General features: G+C 48.0%; 1 protein-coding gene across 1 annotated transcript; it reads left to right on the forward strand.

Moving 5' to 3' along the window:
* The first annotated feature begins 237 nt into the window (after positions 1-237).
* Positions 238-2246, forward strand: LOC125522513 (berberine bridge enzyme-like Cyn d 4). The gene has a single exon (XM_048687567.1). It carries the CDS (start codon positions 287-289, stop codon positions 1859-1861), a length of 1575 nt encoding a protein of 524 aa, XP_048543524.1. The 5' UTR covers positions 238-286; the 3' UTR covers positions 1862-2246.
* Positions 2247-19702: the final 17456 nt, after the last annotated feature.

The following is a 19702-nucleotide window of genomic DNA, read 5'->3' on the forward strand; positions in this document are numbered from 1 at the left end:
AAGCATGCCGTTGCCAATCGATCGGCTGCGATGCGATTCCGTTCCTACTAAGAAGATGTTTAACGTGCGCGCCATACGATGTTAGAACAAACTAACCAGAAGAATCGACGCGTCGCCTGACGTGCACGCAAAACTATCCGAAGCTCCTTGCACACGCAGTAAGCCAGTGGAAACATATAGTACTCCTACTGTACTAGTGTTCGAGCAGAGCAGTATATAAAGGAGCCAGCTCCGGTCAGTTCAGGCACACTACTACTACTCTCTTAGCAACCAGAGAAGAAGAAAGATGGCTACGCTCAGAGGCAGAGGCCTGGCTCTCGCGTTTCTAGCGAGCTTCCTCTCGGTCCACCTGGTCATGGCCTCCTCCGACGACTTCCTGCAGTGCGTGCGGGACAAGATCCCCGGCGAGCTGGTGTACACGCAGTGCTCCAGCAGCTTCTCCGGCGTGCTGGTGAACTACATCAAGAACGCCAAGTTCGTCAACACCACGGCCAAGCCGCTGTGCATCGTGACGCCCACCGACGCGTCGCACGTGCAGGCCGCCGTCCGGTGCGGCCGCGGCCACGGCGTGCGCCTCCGCGTGCGCAGCGGCGGGCACGACTACGAGGGCCTGTCGTACCGGTCGGCGCGGCAGGAGGTGTTCGGCCTGCTCGACCTCGCGGCGCTCCGGGCCGTCAGCGTCGACGAGGCGGCCTCCACGGCGTGGGTCGAGTCCGGCGCCACCATCGGGGAGCTCTACTACGCCGTCGCCAAGAACAACCCCCGCCTCGCGTTCCCGTCCGGCGAGTGCCCCACCATCGGCGTGGGAGGGCACTTCAGCGGTGGAGGGATCGGGATGATGATGCGCAAGTACGGGCTGTCCATCGACAGGGTGGTGGACGCCAAGCTGGTGAACGCCAACGGGGAGCTCCTCGACCGGGCCGGCATGGGGGAGGACCTGTTCTGGGCCATCCGCGGCGGCGGCGGCGGCAACTTCGGCGTGGTGCTGTCGTGGAAGGTCCAGCTGGTTCCCGTCCCGGCCACGGTGACGGTGTTCAACATCGCCAGGACGCTGGAGCAGGGCGCCGTCGACATCCTCACGAGATGGCAGGACGTGGCGCCGGCGCTCCCCAGCGAGCTCACGATCACGGTGATGGTGACGGGGCAGCAGGCCGTGTTCCGTGCGCTGTACCTGGGCGAGTGCGGGTCGCTGGCCTCGACGATGCGCGACCGCTTCCCGGAGCTGAACATGACGAGCGCCGACTGCCAGCCCATGACGTGGCTGCAGTCGGCGGCGCTGTCCTTCTTCAGCTTCACCAACAGCAAGCCGGTGGAGGACGTGCTCCTGCCGAGACCGGCCAGCCCGAGCACCTTCAGCAAGGGCAAGTCGGACTACGTCCGGCAGGCCATCCCCAAGGCGGTGTGGAAGGAGGTCTACGCCAGCTGGTTCACGATGAAGGGCGCCGGGGTGATCGTGCTGGAGCCGCACGGCGGGTACATGTGCGGCGTGCCCGAGGACGCCACGCCCTACCCGCACCGGCGCGGGGTGCTGTACGTGATCCAGTACATCGCGTACTGGATGAGCGCGGACGGCGGGCCGGCGGCGACGAGCTGGCTGGACGGGTTCTACGGGTTCATGGCGCACCACGTGACGAAGCACCCGCGGGAGGCATACGTCAACTTCCGGGACCTGGACATCGGGCAGAACGCGCTGGAGGAGGAGGACGGCTTGGGCGCCGCCGAGAACGCCCGCTTCTGGGGCCAGCGCTACTTCCTGGGCAACTACGAGAAGCTCGCCAAGGTGAAGGCCGCCGTCGATCCCACCAACTTCTTCCGGAACGAGCAGAGCATCCCGCCCATGCGCAACCAGCCACGCGAGTGAGCACTGAGCAGAGCAGGGTTGCACGCCAAGGCAAGGCATCCATCGGATCATCAACAAACTAAATCATTCATGGTCTTCGATGGTTTACTTTGCTGCGTAAAGAATACTGCTGCTGTCAGTTGTATTGGATTGGATCCTTGGTGACGACTACTGGTTCAGACGGTTTACTTTCCTGGTTAAGAAGTGTCGGTTGTATTTTTTATCCCTGTTCTCATGTCTAGTTGTCTACTAGTACTACTACAGTTGAGACAGTGTGCTTTCCTGGAAAAACAAGTGTCGGTGAGTGTGTGATGCTTCTTGAGATGTTTTAATGGCCATTCATGGCGTGTAGCGTGCTTATGTTATTGTTCATTAATTGCACTACTAATTGTGTGGTCTTTTAATATTCGACCGACCACTCGACTTTCTATTTCTATCTTTACTTTAATAGTTTGAACACTAGAGGGTCCCGAAGGAGCATAGGTTTCATTGGGTCTTGTTTGGTTCATAAGTCCTAAAACTTTTTTTAGAGGGTGCTTGGATCCAAGGGACTATTTTTAGTCTGACTAAAAATAGTCTCTTTTAGAGGCTAAAGTTCCAAGCACTCCTGACTAAAGAGAGGCTAGGACTAGTCTTGAGGCTAAAAACTTTTAGTCATAGGAAACCTACTAAAATATGTATTAGCCCTCTCTCTCCTCATTTAATTCCTCTACTTTAACACATGCGAGTTCTGCATTGGATGGTTTGGAGGATAATAAATGCTCAATAATTTGATTTTAGTCTCTTTAGTATTTGGATCCAAGCATGGGTGAGGCAAGCAAGTTTTAGTCTCACTACTTTTAGTCATGGGACTAAAACGTATCCAAGCACCCTCTTAGGCTAGTCATAGTGAGGGTAACTTAGGTAGTAACTTAACACATCCCAAGACAAATTTGCTTATGTGGCAAGTATTTAATGATGAAAGAGGTGCTTGTGGTAACATAATATGTTACTGTAACATAGCGCTTTCCGAGGCAAAATGAGTCTATGACCTAATAAATGAAGCAATCTATGATATTAGTATTATGTTACTTTGCACTACGGAGGTAGTAACTTAGACTAGTGTCATATGCATGACATTAGTATAAGTTACTCCCCAGTATGACCAGTCTTAGTCCCAACTTATAAGTCCCAAGTCCCTAAAAAGTCTCTACCTGTATGGTTACTGGGACTTATAAGTCTCTATAAGACCATATTATAACTATAAGTCCCTATAAGTCTTTCCTTGAGAGTCTTATTTCATAAGTCCCAAATGCCCACTTTAAGTCCCTATAAATCCCTCCTGTTTGGTTTAGATGGGACTTATAGGAACTTATTTAAGTCCCTAGACCAATAATCCCTGGAAACAAACATCCTCTTAATCTCCTGCTTAAAAAAATGACGGAAATGCTACTCCTAGCAAAAGAATTGAACACGTCAGGATTTGTCATGCTTGCTGAAGGGAATTGCCAGGCTCGTGACACATAAAAAGTTGATTTGTCATGTTTAAAAATCCGAGATTTATATTGTTGTTAAAAAAGGATGCGTTTAGCGAGTGGCCGTTGGCTTACTAGTAATCCGAAATGGTTGGCCAGCCTTAAAAAGTGTTGGTCCCCTCTACTACTAACTCATATTAGGAAAAGTACCCATATAAACAGGTGTGAACACATTTAATTTATATTTCATTCTTTTTAAGATGTGTATAGTGAGTGGCCGTTGGCTCGCTACTAATCCGGAGTGGCTGGGTGTTGGTCCCCCCAATCCATACTAGGAAAAATATCTATGTGAATAAGTGTGAACACACTTAATTCATATTGGTCGTTGTATCGTTAGAACTAGAAAAAAATATTCATATGGATAGGTGTGAACGCATTTAATTTAGATTTTATTTTTTTCTAAAAGGATGTGTCTGGTGAGTGCGTATTGGCTCGCTAGTAATCCGGAGTGTTTGACCAGATTTGAAAAGTGTTGGTCCACTAATTCATATTACTAGGAAAAGCAAATTGCATTGAACAAGTATGAATACATTTATTTCATATTTTTAATTTTTTAAAGCCATAAGTTTTGAATTGAAACCGAAATTAAAATCCATTTTCACTGCTGGAATTCTCTCGACGTGCTCTTCGAAACTATATCCCATTGGGTATGTTTCGATGAATTTTGTGTGTGTAATTTAGTCCCTATTAGGTGGGATGCAGAGGAAGACGACGCCCACCACAATCTAAGCCAGTCCTCGTTTGTTTGAGGATAGTGCAACTTTACATTAAATTAACAGCAATTTCACAAATACAACGCTTTGCGTATATGCCAATAGTAAAGAGCTGTCCACACCCATTCAATTTACTGGACAGTGTATTTAATTGACGCAGTGTCTGACAAAGTAGTGCAAATTTTCAATGGAGAGTTGATTGAAAATAAAGGAATGTGAACATGCCAGACAACTTACAGTGGAAAGGTAAAATGGTAAAAGGTAAAATAAAAGATGCAGCTACAAAGACTTGGTACAAATAACGTCTGATTAAGTGTACATATAAAATTACATGATCAAGGTTGAATGGTTGATAATACAGATTAACTAATACAAACCATAAATATGTCTAAAATACCATATCTCCAGCAAAAGCACTATTTCTTCCACTCGTACTAAACTACACGACATAATATGTACTCCCTCCATTTTTATATACAATGCCACTATCAAAATAACAATTTGCAGATATAAAAGGCCATTAACACTAATCGATGCAATATTAATGGTGTTTGCCTCGGAGTACTAGCAAAGGAGGACATTAACTATCTTTTGCATGCATGGGGGAGTGGGAGCATTGGCTTGATGTGCATGAAAGAGAAGAATACACATTAATTTACATGGCAAATAAGGAGATAAGCTAGCTTGCAACATTGACTTAGAAGACATTAACTTTTGCCTTAGTACCTGTAATATGGGTTTATGGCCTTGTATACAAAAATGGAGGGAGTACTAGGAATGCATACTCAATTTGACCATGCATGCAGTGATATAACTGTGTGGCCCCATGTCAAGCATTGATTGCCAACAAGTTGGATTGTCTGTGTCGGGCATTTACTATATTGATAATACTATGATGATTAATTGTACTTTTATGTCTTTAGTCTCTAGAGTTAGTATCATTAGATTCTCAATTATTTTAGAAGAGGATAATTTGGAGATTAATATAATAAGATTTCCTGGCATTATTATCGCGAAGTTCTTGGGTTTTCATCAAAGATGAAAAATAACATAAAATATCATTATAACTATCTCATAAAATCTTGGTTTTCCTAGAAATAAATAATACTATGGAATTTGTAACATGAAACTTTGAGGAATTAGTACCACCTTGAAAATATCATTTTATTAATTGAAAATCATAACAATCATGAAACCCATCGTTTACTTTAAGGCAAGTTTTAGGTTGAAATAATATATTTTCCTTACAAATTGGAACAACGGGTCGCATTTAAGTTTTGATGGGTGGTTGGGGAGTGGCCGCTGGAGATGATGGGTCTGCTTCTCTGCTACTGGTTAGGTCACTCTAGCTGTGTGATTTATACGAAAATATTTAGAGGGACATACATGATGTGTGACTCATGGAATACATCCCGACTAATATAGTGGTTGGGATTCCGATGCAAATGACTGGGGGAGATTCCGGTGAACGTGGTCACCGTGTGCTCCCCTGCAATTTCGCTATTAGGTGCAAGTATCTAGCAATTGATGTGGAACTATCTAGCAGTCAATGTGCAACTTTCCTATGCCCGTGGATGTGTAGTTTTCACATAAGGTCGTGGTTGTAGTTGCTCTCTGCGCCAATTGACACAACGAGTCATCTGTTGGGGAACGTTGCAGAAAACAAAAATTTTCCTACGGTTTCACCAAGATCCATCTATGAGTTCATCTAGCAACGAGTGATCGGATTGCATCTACATACCTTTGTAGATCACGCGCGGAAGCGTTCAAAGAACGGGGATGAGGAAGTCGTACTCGACGTGATCCAAATCACCGGAGATCCTAGCGCCGAACGGACGGCACCTCCGTGTTCAACACACGTATGGTCAGCGTGACGTCTCCTCCTTCTTGATCCAGCAAGGGGGGAAGAGAGGTTGATGAAGATCCAGCAGCACGACGGCGTGGTGGTGGATGCAGGGCGTCACCGCAGCAAGGCTTCGCCGTTATACTGCGAGAGGGAGAAGTGTAGCAGGGGAGAGGGAGGCGCCAAGACTCAAAGGTGTTGCTGCCCCCTCCCCCCCTTTATATAGGCCCCCTAGGGGGGTGCGCCGGCCCTAGGAGATGGGAACTCCTAGGGGGGCCGCGGCCAAGGGGTGGAGTGCCCCCCAAGCCAGGTGGGGCGCCCCCCCACCCTAGGGTTCCCAACCCTAGGCGCATGGGTGGGCCTAGGGGGGCGCACCAGCCCACTATGGGCTGGTTCCCCTCCCCACTTTGGCCCATGGGGCCCTCCGGGATGGGTGGCCCCACCCGGTGGACCCCCAGGACCCTTCCAGTGGTCCCGGTACAATACCGGTGACCCCCGAAACTCTCCCGATGGTCGAAACTGCACTTCCTATATATAATTCTTCACCTCCGGACCATTCCGGAACTCCTCGTGATGTCCAGGATCTCATCCGGGACTCCGAACAACTTTCGGGTTACTGCATATTCATATCTCTACAACCCGAGCGTCACCGAACCTTAAGTGTGTAGACCCTACGGGTTCGGGAGACATGTAGACATGACCGAGACGGCTCTCCGATCAGTAACCAACAGCGGGATCTGGATACCCATGTTGGCTCCCACATGCTCCTCGATGATCTCATCGGATGAACCACGATGTCGAGGATTCAAGCAACCCCGTATACAATTCCCTTTGTCAATCGGTACGTTACTTGAAGGAAATATGCCCTAGAGGCAATAATAAAGTTATTATTTATTTCCTTATATCATGATAAATGTTTATTATTCGTGCTAGAATTGTATTAACCGGAAACATAATACATGTGTGAATACATAGACAAACAGAGTGTCACTAGTATGCCTCTACTTGACTAGCTCGTTAATCAAAGATGGTTATGTTTCCTAACCATGGACAAAGAGTTGTTATTTGATTAACGAGATCACATCATTAGTTGAATGATCTGATTGACATGACCCATTCCATTAGCCTAGCACCCGATCGTTTAGTATGTTGCTATTGCTTTCTTCATGACTTATACATGTTCCTATGACTATGAGATTATGCAACTCCCGTTTGCCGGAGGAACACTTTGTGTGCTACCAAACGTCACAACGTAACTGGGTGATTATAAAGGAGCTCTACAGGTGTCTCCAAAGGTACATGTTGGGTTGGCGTATTTCGAGATTAGGATTTGTCACTCCGATTGTCGGAGAGGTATCTCTGGGCCCTCTCGGTAATGCACATCACATAAGCCTTGCAAGCATTGCAACTAATGAGTTAGTTGCGGGATGATGTATTACAGAACGAGTAGAAAGACTTGCCGGTAACGAGATTGAACTAGGTATGGGATACCGACGATCGAATCTCGGGCAAGTAACATACCGATGACAAAGGGAACAACGTATGTTGTTATGCGGTCTGACCGATAAAGATCTTCGTAGAATATGTAGGAGCCAATATGGGCATCCAGGTCCCGCTATTGGTTATTGACCGTAGACATGTCTCGGTCATGTCTACATTGTTCTCGAACCCGTAGGGTCCGCACGCTTAAGGTTACGATGATAGTTATATTATGAGTTTATGCATTTTGATGTACCGAAGGTTGTTCGGAGTCCCGGATGTGATCACGGACATGACGAGGAGTCTCGAAATGGTCGAGACATAAAGATTGATATATTGGAAGCCTATGTTTGGATATCGGAAGTGTTCCGGGTGAAATCGGGATTTTACCGGAGTACCGGGAAGGTTACCGGAACCCCCCGGGAGATAAATGGGCCATGATGGGCCTTAGTGGAAAAGAGAAGAGGCAGCCCTACATGGGCTGCGCGCCTCCCCCTTCCCCTAGTCCTATTAGGACTAGGAGAGGTGGCCGGCCCCCTCTCTCTCTTTTCCCCCTCCGCAAATCCTATTCCAACTAGGATTGGGGGGGGGGAATCCTACTCCCAGAGGACTCTCCTGGCGCGCCACACCTTGGCCGGCCAGCCTCCCCCCTCTAGTCCTTTATATACTGAGGCAGAGGCACCCTAGAACACATAAGTTGATCCACGTGATCTATTCCTTAGCCGTGTGCGGTGCCCCCAGCCACCATAGTCCTCGATAATACTGTAGCGGAGTTTAGGCGAAGCCCTGCTGCTGTAGTACATCAAGATCGTCACCACGCCGTCGTGCTGACGGAACTCTTCCCCGACACTTTGCTGGATCGGAGTCCGGGGATCGTCATCGAGCTGAACGTGTGCTCGAACTTGGAGGTGCCGTAGTTTTGGTGCTTGATCGGTTGGATCGTGAAGAATTACGACTACTTCCTCTACGTTGTGTCAACGCTTCCGCAGTCGGTCTGCGTGGGTACGTAGACAGCACTCTCCCCTCTCGTTGCTATGCATCACATGATCTTGAGTGTGCGTAGGAATTTTTTTGAAATTACTGCGAAACCCAACATTACTTGCCCGAGATTCGATCGTTGGTATCCCAATACCTCGTTCAATCTCGTTACCGGCAAGTCACTTTACTCATACCGTAATGCATGATCCCGTGACCAGACACTTGGTCACTTTGAGCTCATTATGATGATGCATTACCGAGTGGGCCCAGAGATACCTCTCTGTCATACGAAGTGACAAATCCCAGTCTTGATCCGTGTCAACCCAACAGACACTTTCGGAGATACCCGTAGTATACCTTTATAGTCACCCAGTTACGTTGTGACGTTTGGTATACCCAGAGCACTCCTACGGTATCCAGGAGTTGTACGATCTCATGGTCTAAGGAAAAGATACTTGACATTGGAAAAACTCTAGCAAACGAACTATACGATCTTGTGCTATGTTTAGGATTGGGTCTTCTCCATCACATCATTCTCCTAATGATGTGATCCCCTTATCAATGACATCCCCATGTCCATAGCCAGGAAACCATGACTATCTGTTCATCAATGAGCTAGTCAACTAGAGGCTCACTAGGGACACATTGTGGTCTATGTATTCACACATGTATTACGATTTCCGGATAATACAATTAAAGCATGAATAATAGACAATTATCATGAACAAGGAAATATAATAATCATTTTATTATTGCCTCTAGGGCATATTTCCAACAGTCTCCCACTTGCACTAGAGTCAATCATCTAGTTACATTGTGATGAATCGAACACCCATGGAATTCTGGTGTTGATCATGTTTTGCTCTAGGGAGAGGTTTAGTCAATGGATCTGCTACATTCAGGTCCATATGTACTTTACAAATCTCTATGTCTCCATTTTGAACACTTTCACGAATGGAGTTGAAGCGACGCTTGATATGCCTGGTCTTCCTGTGAAACCTGGGCTCCTTGGCAAGGGCAATAGCTCCAGTGTTGTCACAGAAGAGAGTCATCGGGCCCGACGCATTGGGTATGACTCCTAGGTCGGTAATGAACTCCTTCACCCAGACTGCTTCGTGTGCTGCCTCCGAGGCTGCCATGTACTCCGCTTCACATGTAGATCCTGCCACAACGCTTTGCTTGCAACTGCACCAGCTTACTGCCCCACCATTCAAAATATATACGTATCCGGTTTGTGACTTAGATTCATCCAGATCTGTGTCGAAGCTAGCGTCGACGTAACCCTTTACGACGAGCTCTTCGTCACCTCCATAAACGAGAAACATTTCCTTAGTCCTTTTCAGGTACTTCAGGATATTCTTGACCGCTGTCCAGTGTTCCTTGCCGGGATTACTTTGGTACCTACCTACCAAACTTACGGCAAGGTTTACGTCAGGTCTGGTACACAGCATGGCATACATAATAGAACCTATGGCTGAGGCATAGGGGATGACACTCATCTCTTCTATATCTTCTGCCGTGGTCGGACATTGAGCTGAGCTCAATTTCACACCTTGCAACACAGACAAGAACCCCTTCTTAGACTGATCCATATTGAACTTCTTCAATATCTTATCAAGGTATGTGCTTTGTGAAAGACCTATGAGGCGTCTTGATCTATCTCTATAGATCTTGATGCCTAATATATAAGCAGCTTCTCCAAGGTCCTTCATTGAAAAACTCTTATTCAAGTAGGCCTTAATGCTGTCCAAAAGCTCTATATTATTTCCCATCAAAAGTATGGCATCTACATATAATATGAGAAATGCTACAGAGCTCCCACTCACTTTCTTGTAAACGCAGGCTTCTCCATAAGTCTGCATAAACCCAAACGCTTTGATCATCTCATCAAAGCGAATGTTCCAACTCCGAGACGCTTGCACCAGCCCATAAATCGAGCGTTGGAGCTTGCACACCTTGTCAGCATTCTTAGGATCGACAAAACCTTCCGGCTGCATCATATACAGTTCTTCCTTAAGATAACCATTAAGGAATGCCGTTTTGACGTCCATTTGCCATATCTCATAATCATAGTATGCGGCAATTGCTAACATGATTCGGACGGACTTCAGCTTTGCTACGCGAGAGAATGTCTCATCGTAGTCAACCCCTTGAACTTGTCGATAACCCTTAGCGACAAGCCTAGCTTTATAGATGGTCACATTACCATCCGCGTCTGTCTTCTTCTTAAAGATCCATTTATTTTCTATGGCTCGCCGATCATCGGGCAAGTCAGTCAAAGTCCATACTTCGTTTTCATACATGGATCCTATCTCGGATTTCATGGCTTCCAGCCATTTGTCGGAATCCGGGCCCGCCATCGCTTCTTCATAGCTCGAAGGTTCACCGTTGTCTAACAACATGATTTCCAAGACAGGGTTGCCGTACCACTCTGGTGCGGAACGTGTCCTTGTGGACCTTCGAAGTTCAGTAGGAGCTTGATCAGAAGTATCTTGATCATCATCATTAACTTCCTCTCTAATTGGTGCAGGCACCACAGGAACATTTTCTTGAGTTGCGCCACTTTCCGGTTCAAGAGGTAATACTTCATCAAGTTCTACTTTCCTCCCACTTACTTCTTTCGAGAGAAACTCCTTCTCTAGAAAGGATCCATTCTTGGCAACAAAGATCTTGCCTTCGAATCTGAGGTAGAAGGTATACCCAATAGTTTCTTTAGGGTATCCTATGAAGACGCATTTTTCCGACTTGGGTTCAAGCTTTTCAGGTTGAAGTTTCTTGACATAAGCATCGCATCCCCAAACTTTTAGAAACGATAGCTTAGGCTTCTTCCCAAACCATAATTCATACGCTGTCGTCTCAACGGATTTCGACGGAGCCCTATTTAAAGTGAATGCGGCAGTCTCTAAAGCATAGCCGCAAAATGACAGCGGTAAATCGGTAAGAGACATCATAGATCGCACCATATCCAATAGAGTGCGATTACGACGTTCGGACACACCATTACGCTGAGGTGTTCCAGGCGGCGTGAGTTGTGAAACTATTCCACATTTTCTTAAGTGTGTACCAAATTCATGACTCAAGTATTCTCCTCCATGATCTGATCGCAAAAACTTGATTTTTCTGTCACGTTGATTCTCAACCTCACTCTGAAATTCCTTGAACTTTTCAAAGGTTTCATACTTGTGTTTCATTAAGTAGATATACCCATATCTACTCAAGTCATCAGTGAGGGTGAGAACATAACGATAGCCACCACGAGCCTCAACACTCATTGGACCGCACACATCAGTACGTATGATTTCCAATAGGTTGGTTGCTCGCTCCATTGTTCCGGAGAACGGAGTCTTGGTCATCTTACCCATGAGGCATGGTTCGCACGTGTCAAATGATTCATAATCAAGAGACTCTAAAAGTCCATCTGCATGGAGCTTCTTCATGCGTTTGACACCTATGTGACCAAGGCGGCAGTGCCACAAGTATGTGGGACTATCATTATCAACCTTACATCTTTTGGTATTCACACTATGAATATGTGTAGCATTACGCTCGAGATTCATTATGAATAAACCATTCACCATAGGAGCATGACCATAAAACATATATCTCATATAAATAGAACAACCATTATTCTCGGATTTAAATGAGTAGCCATCTCGTATTAAACGAGATCCTGATACAATGTTCATGCTCAAACTTGGCACTAAATAACAACTATTGAGGTTCAAAACTAATCCCGTAGGTAAATGTAGAGGTAGCATGCTGACGGCGATCACATCGACCTTGGAACCATTCCCGACACGCATCGTCACCTCGTCCTTCGCCAGTCTCCGTTTATTCCGCAGCTCCTGCTTTGAGTTACAAATGTGAGCAACTGCACTGGTATTAAATACCCAGGAGCTAGTACGAGTACTGGTAAGGTACACATCAATTACATGTATATCACATATACCTTTCGTTTTGCCGGCCTTCTTGTCCGCTAAGTATTTGGGGCAGTTCCGCTTCCAGTGACCACTTCCCTTGCAATAAAAACACTCAGTCTCGGGCTTGGGTCCATTCTTTGGCTTCTTCCTGACAGCTTGCTTACCGGGCGCGACAACTCCCTTGCCGTCCTTCTTGAAGTTCTTCTTACCCTTGCCTTTCTTGAACTTAGTGGTTTTATTCACCATCAACACTTGATGGTCCTTTTTGACTTCTACCTCTGCTGATTTCAGCATTGCAAATACTTCAGGAATGGTCTTTTCCATCCCCTCCATATTGAAGTTCATCACAAAGCTCTTGTAGCTTGGTGGAAGCGACTGGAGGATTCTGTCAATGACCGCGTCATCCGGGAGATTAACTCGCAGCTGAGTCAAGCGGTTATGTAACCCAGACATTGTGAGTACGTGCTTACTGACAGAACTATTTTCCTCCATCTTACAGCTGAAGAACTTGTCGGAGACTTCATATCTCTCGACCCAGGCATGAGCTTGGAAAACCATTTTCAACTCTTCGAAAATCTCATATGCTCCGTGTCGTTCAAAACGCTTTTAGAGCCCCGGTTCTAAGCTGTAAAGCATGCCGCACTGAACGAGGGAGTAATCATCAGCACGTGTCTGCCAAGCATTCATAACGTCTTGGTTCTGTGGGACGGGTGCGTCACCTAGCGGTGCTAGTAGGACATAATCTTTCTTGGCAGCTATGAGGATGATCCTCAGGTTCCGGACCCAGTCCGTATAGTTGCTGCCATCGTCTTTCAGCTTGGTTTTCTCTAGGAACGCGTTGAAGTTGAGGACAACGTTGGCCATTTGATCTACAAGACATATTGTAAAGATTTTAGACTAAGTTCATGATAATTAAGTTCATCTAATCAAATTATATAATGAACTCCCACTTAGATAGACATCCCTCCAGTCATCTAAGTATAACATGATCCGAGTTTAACTAGGCCGTGTCCGATCATCACGTGAGACGGACTAGTCAACATCGGTGAACATCTTCATGTTGATCGTATCTTCTATACGACTCATGCTCGACCTTTCGGTCTTCTGTGTTCCGAGGCCATGTCTGTACATGCTAGGCTCGTCAAGTCAACCTAAGTGTTTGCATGTGCAAATCTGTCTTACACCCGTTGTATGTGAACGTTGGAATCTATCACACCCGATCATCACCTGGTGCTTCGAAACAACGAACTGTTGCAACGGTGCACAGTTAGGGGGAACACTTTCTTGAAATTATTATGAGGGATCATCTTATTTACTACCGCCGTTCTAAGTAAACAAGATGCAAAAACATGATAAACATCACATGCAATCAAATAATAATAGTGACATGATATGGCCAATATCACATAGATCCTTTGATCTCCATCTTGGGGCTCCATGATCATCTTGTCACCGGCATGACACCATGATCTCCATCATCGTGTCTCCATGAAGTTGCTCGCCAACTATTACTTCTACTACTAAGGCTAACACGTTTAGAAATAAAGTAAAGTAATTAACATGGCGTTTCTCAATGACACGCAGGTCATACAAAAAATAAAGACAACTCCTATGGCTCCTGCCGGTTGTCATACTCATCGACATGCAAGTCGCGATTCCTATTACAAGAACATGATCTCATACATCACATATATATCATTCATCATTCATCACAACTTTGGCCATATCACATCACAAAGCACTTGCTGCAAAAACAAGTTAGACGTCCTCTAATTGTTGCTGCAAGTTTTACGTGGCTGCAAAAGGGTTCTAGCAAGAACGTTTTCTTACCTACGTAATAGCCACAACGTGATTTGTCAACTTCTATTTACCCTTCATAAGGACCCTTTTCATCGAATCCGCTCCATCTAAAGTGGGAGAGACAGACACCCGCTAGCCACCTTATGCAACTAGTGCATGTCAGTCGGTGGAACCATTCTGACGTAAGCGTACGTGTAAGGTCGGTCCGGGACGCTTCATCCCACAATACCGCTGAAGCAAGATAAGACTAGTAGCAGCAAGAGAGTTGACAACATCTACGCCCACAACAAATTGTGTTCTACTCGTGCAAGGAGAACTACGCATAGACCTAGCTCATGATGCCACTGTTGGGGAACGTTGCAGAAAACAAAAATTTTCCTACGGTTTCACCAAGATCCATCTATGAGTTCATCTAGCAACGAGTGATCGGATTGCATCTACATACCTTTGTAGATCACGCGCGGAAGCGTTCAAAGAACGGGGATGAGGAAGTCGTACTCGACGTGATCCAAATCACCGGAGATCCTAGCGCCGAACGGACGGCACCTCCGTGTTCAACACACGTACGGTCAGCGTGACGTCTCCTCCTTCTTGATCCAGCAAGGGGGAGGAGAGGTTGATGAAGATCCAGCAGCACGACGGCGTGGTGGTGGATGCAGGGCTTCGCTGTTATACTGCGAGAGGGAGAGGTGTAGCAGGGGAGAGGGAGGCGCCAAGACTCAAAGGTGTTGCTGCCCCCTCCCTCCCCCCTTTATATAGGCCCCCTAGGGGGGTGCGCCGGCCCTAGGAGATTGGAACTCCTAGGGAGGGCGGCGGCCAAGGGGTGGAGTGCCCCCCAAGCCAGGTGGGGCGCCCCCCACCCTAGGGTTCCCAACCCTAGGCGCATGGGGTGGGCCTAGGGGGGCGCACCAGACCACTATGGGCTGGTTCCCCTCCCCACTTTGGCCCATGGGGCCCTCCGGGATGGGTGGCCCCACCTGTGGACCCCCGGGACCCTTCCGGTGGTCCCGGTACAATACCGGTGACCCCCGAAACTCTCCCGATGGCCGAAACTGCACTTCCTATATATAATTCTTCACCTCCGGACCATTCCGGAACTCCTCGTGACTTCCAGGATCTCATCCGGGACTCGGAACAACTTTCGGGTTACTGCATATTCATATCTCTACAACCCTAGCGTCACCGAACCTTAAGTGTGTAGACCCTACGGGTTCGGGAGACATGTAGACATGACCGAGACGGCTCTCCGGTCAATAACCAACAGCGAGATCTGGATACCCATGTTGGCTCCCACATGCTCCTCGATGATCTCATCGGATGAACCACGATGTCGAGGATTCAAGCAACCCCGTATACAATTCCCTTTGTCAATCGGTACGTTACTTGCCCGAGATTCGATCGTTGGTATCCCAATACCTCGTTCAATCTCGTTACCGGCAAGTCACTTTACTCGTACCGTAATGCATGATCCCATGACCAGACACTTGGTCACTTTGAGCTCATTATGATGATGCATTACCGAGTGGGCCCAGAGATACCTCTCCGTCATACGGAGTGACAAATCCCAGTCTTGATCCGTGTCAACCCAACAGACACTTTCGGAGATACCCGCAGTATACCTTTATTGTCACCCAGTTACGTTGTGACGTTTGGTATACCCAGAGCACTCCTACGGTATCCGGGAGTTGTACGATCTCATGGTCTAAGGAAAAGATATTTGACATTGGAAAAACTCTAGCAAACGAACTATACGATCTTGTGCTATGTTTAGGATTGGGTCTTCTCCATCACATCATTCTCCTAATGATGTGATCCCCTTATCAATGACATCCCCATGTCCATAGCCAGGAAACCATGACTATCTGTTGATCAATGAGCTAGTCAACTAGAGGCTCACTAGGGACACATTGTGGTCTATGTATTCACAGATGTATTATGATTTTCGGATAATACAATTAAAGCATGAATAATAGACAATTATCATGAACAAGGAAATATAATAATCATTTTATTATTGCCTCTATGGCATATTTCCAACATCATCTAGTAAATATAAATGACAATACAAACCTATGGACTCCAAAGACATAAAATTACAAATCAATCCCTTGTTTCTGCATGGAGGTTGGGCCTGTGCAGCAGGCATCCGCCAGCTCCAATAACTAATAAAAAAAGAGAAGAGGGTGGACTCCAAACCATTGCAACACTACCTTCACATAGTCTTCCAAGCCGGGATGAAGAATATGAGCTCGCGCCGATGCAGAGACGTCCCCTCCATGAGGCCGCCTTCGGCCAAAAGAGTTTTTTACAACAATGTCAACGATGATGAACTTCTCTCCGAATGCCAGATCCTGGTGATCCACTTGTTCTCCTTGATGCCTCCACCACCATGGTGGTGGCCGGCATAGAGAACTGAGTAGTGCAAATCTCCAACTCGGGGACAAGGAGCAGGATCTCAGATCCGACATGATATCCACTTTGAATGACTATTTCCCCATCCACCATGACTGTAGAGGAAATCACATAGAAGAGAAGAGCAAGCACTAGATTTGGTTTGTTCAGAAAAAGAAAATCACCTACTATAAACACAATACCGATTGGGCCTCTCTCCTCTCCCTTCTGGCATCCGAAGCTATGCTAGAAGGGAGATAAAGAGGCCAAAGATGAGGTGGTCGAGGGGACACGCGGGGGGCGGGGGGCGGGCGAGGGGGGGGGGCTCAGTGGAAGATGTGGAGGTCAGCAAAGCGCCGAATGACATAGTGGCAAATCTCATCTTGGTTTTTTTATTTTTGACCTAACACTTGAAAATAGAGTCTACGTGAGGTGGAGAAGAACCTACGATACTTAAAATGGTGCACGTTAATAAAAAAGCATTTCAATCACACGACACATCACCTCCGACATGTAGGGTGGAAGAAAGGAAAGAAACACATCATTACAAAAAACCTACTAGAACTAGCTAGCCAATGGAGTTGCAATATTCTGTACCAATGGAGGGTTGTACCCTGGATGATGTTCCACGAGACTTGCAATACCCTTAGAATTCTATGCTACAATTGATTTCGACCATCTCAAGTTGTGAAGCTCCTTCACCGATATTGCAACCACTCTCTACAATAATCGGCCGGTCGACGATGTCGAAAACTCCACGGACAATTATGGATTGGCACCCAAGCCAACTAGATGAGAGCTACTCTATCGTCACATAAAATTTCCCCTAGGAATCTTCGTACAGAGTCCATATCGACCATAAAGTCAAGCCAACTAGTTTTCAGCTTCATCTATTATGTATTACATTGACCTGGTTATTTATTTTGAATTGAATTCTTCACTCAATCCAGTATGAACTTACCTTTCCAGTCGTTCTCATCTAGGTCGGCTTCTATTTCTTGCATGAATCGACTGTATATGTCGTGGTATTTCTCACGGGGGGCTTGCGAGTCGACAGATGCCACAAGGGCTTAGTGTGTGGGTAAGACTGCTGCTGATAGGCCCAGGAGCGGGTATGCGAGTAGCACGCGGTGGTTTACCCAGCTTCGGAGCTCTCTGGAGAGATAATACTCCTACTGCTGCATGTCTGAGTGTATCTATCTGGGTTGTACATCGGGCAGTACAAAGTGCTCGTGGAGCTGTATCTGAGATCAGTGCCAGGTGCATCTGATCCCGTATATGCATATGAGCACAAGTATGTGCTAGGCTGAATGGATATATGTGCGCTAGCTAGCTTGCTTGCTAGCTAGCATGCATGCATGCGTGGAGTGTGTGAGGATGCCCCGGGGAGCCATTGTGGCCGGCCTCGTGCATGTGGCGTGGCCTCCTTGGTGAATGGATGGATGGGTGCTTTATATAGGCATGGTGGTAGCTTACTACCTAAGCTAGGTAGTGGCGTGGGGGGCAAGTGGGCATGGGGCACCATGCCCAAGTACATGATGTGCATGCCTCTTTGTCCCTGGTGCACTTTATAAAACAGTGCCCAGGGACAGATACACTGTAGATGATATCGTCACTGTACGGTTGTCTCGTCTAAGGTATGGCCGTCTCGTCGGTGTCTTGTTGATGTCGCTTCGGGCTGCAGTCGGCAGCCGACTGGTTGGTGCAGTCGGCAGCCGGCTGGTTGGCGTAGTCGGCAGTCGGCAGCCGGCTGGTTGGCGTAGTCGGCAGTCGGCAGCCGGCTGGTTGGCGTAGTCGGCAGCCGGCTGGTTGGTGCAGTCGGCAGCCGGCTGGTTGGCGTAGTCGGCAGTCGGCAGTCGGCAGCCGGCCGGGCAGAGCAGTGGGACGGGGAGCCGGCAGGAGCGGCCGGACAGTCGGACTGAGGGGCTTTGCTAGCCCCGATGTCTTGAAATATCGTCTTGCCGTCCTCGGGGTACCCGTGGTCGATTACTCCGACAGTAGCCCCCAAGCCTCCGGGCAACTTGGCAAAGTTGAGCGGAGGTTTTTTGGCGAGTGTTCATAGAAATTGTCAAGAAAAAAGACAAAGTTAGTCCATGCAGATATATCAAATGTTTGCTTTTAGCATTGCAAGTTTTATGCGGAGGGTGCCGACTCGGTTTCGTCCGAGCCCCCTTAATCTTTTTCGTGTTCCCTCCGCTTTTTGTCTTGTGCTCTTGCTTGCCGAACAGCCGCTCTGCGGTCTGTGGCTAAGAGTGGGCCGCGAAGTGGAGTGTACAGTACTCAGAGTCTAGGAGCAGATTCAACTGAGTAGATACTTGCAAAGGAAAACGGCCGGGTCGCCCGAACGTTTTTCTTCCCGGGCGTTTTTCACGTGGGTGGCCTCCAGCGTTCACTCTTGCTAATCGGACAGCTGCTCTGCGGTCTGTGACTAAGAGTGGGCCTTTGGTACCGCGCACGGTACTAAGCCGTCTGCGGGAACTAACGTCTCAGGCCAAGCGGCCAGCCCCCGGGCCAACTCTGGCTGGCGCCGGGGCGAACAGTGATGCTACAGTAATAAAAAATGCAGAGATAGCACCCGAGCATCGCTCGGGGTTATCCGTGCTTGCATGATGCAAAAATATGCGGGCGAGGAGCTCACATTGATTTTCGTGTAGTCGCGGTCGTCGAAAATAGCCGGTGCGACTCGGCGCTCGCGGAGCGTGTCGGCGCACCCGCTGGGTGAAGCCTTCGAGCCTCCGGGTGCTCGAAGGGGGGGGGGGTCCTGGCCGGTCAGGCTCGACCGGCCAGGCGGCGAGGCGTCTTGCAACGCCCTTTATTCTTCTCTTCTGCCGGCTACTAGGAGCTGGACAAAACTCTTCTCTTGTCTGCAATCTTCCGTGGGGGCGCGCCAGCGCACCCACTGGGTGTAGCCCCCGAGATTCGGGCCGACTGCTGAGCAGTCGGGCCGGATCTCCCGGCAACTACTTTGTCTTCTTCCTCGCGGGGCCGCGTCAGCGCACCCGCTGGGTGTAGCCCCCGAGATTCGGGCCGACCGCTGAGCAGTCGGGCCGGATCTCCCGGCGACTACTTTGTCTTCTCTCTCGCGGGGGCGCGTCAGTGCACCCGCTGGGTGTAGCCCCCGAGATTCAGGCCGACTGCTGAGCAGTCGGGCCGGATCTTCCGGCAACTACCTTGTCTTCTTTCTCGCGGGGGCGCGTCAGCGCACCCGCCGGGTGTAGCCCCCG

This window comes from Triticum urartu, chromosome 7, assembly GCF_003073215.2.
Source record: "Triticum urartu cultivar G1812 chromosome 7, Tu2.1, whole genome shotgun sequence".
NCBI classification, from domain to species: domain Eukaryota; kingdom Viridiplantae; phylum Streptophyta; class Magnoliopsida; order Poales; family Poaceae; genus Triticum; species Triticum urartu.

Excerpts from the sequence above, each read along its gene's own strand:
- LOC125522513 (XM_048687567.1), top strand. The coding sequence starts at position 287 with ATGGCTACGCTCAGAGGCAGAGGCCTGGCTCTCGCGTTTCTAGCGAGC.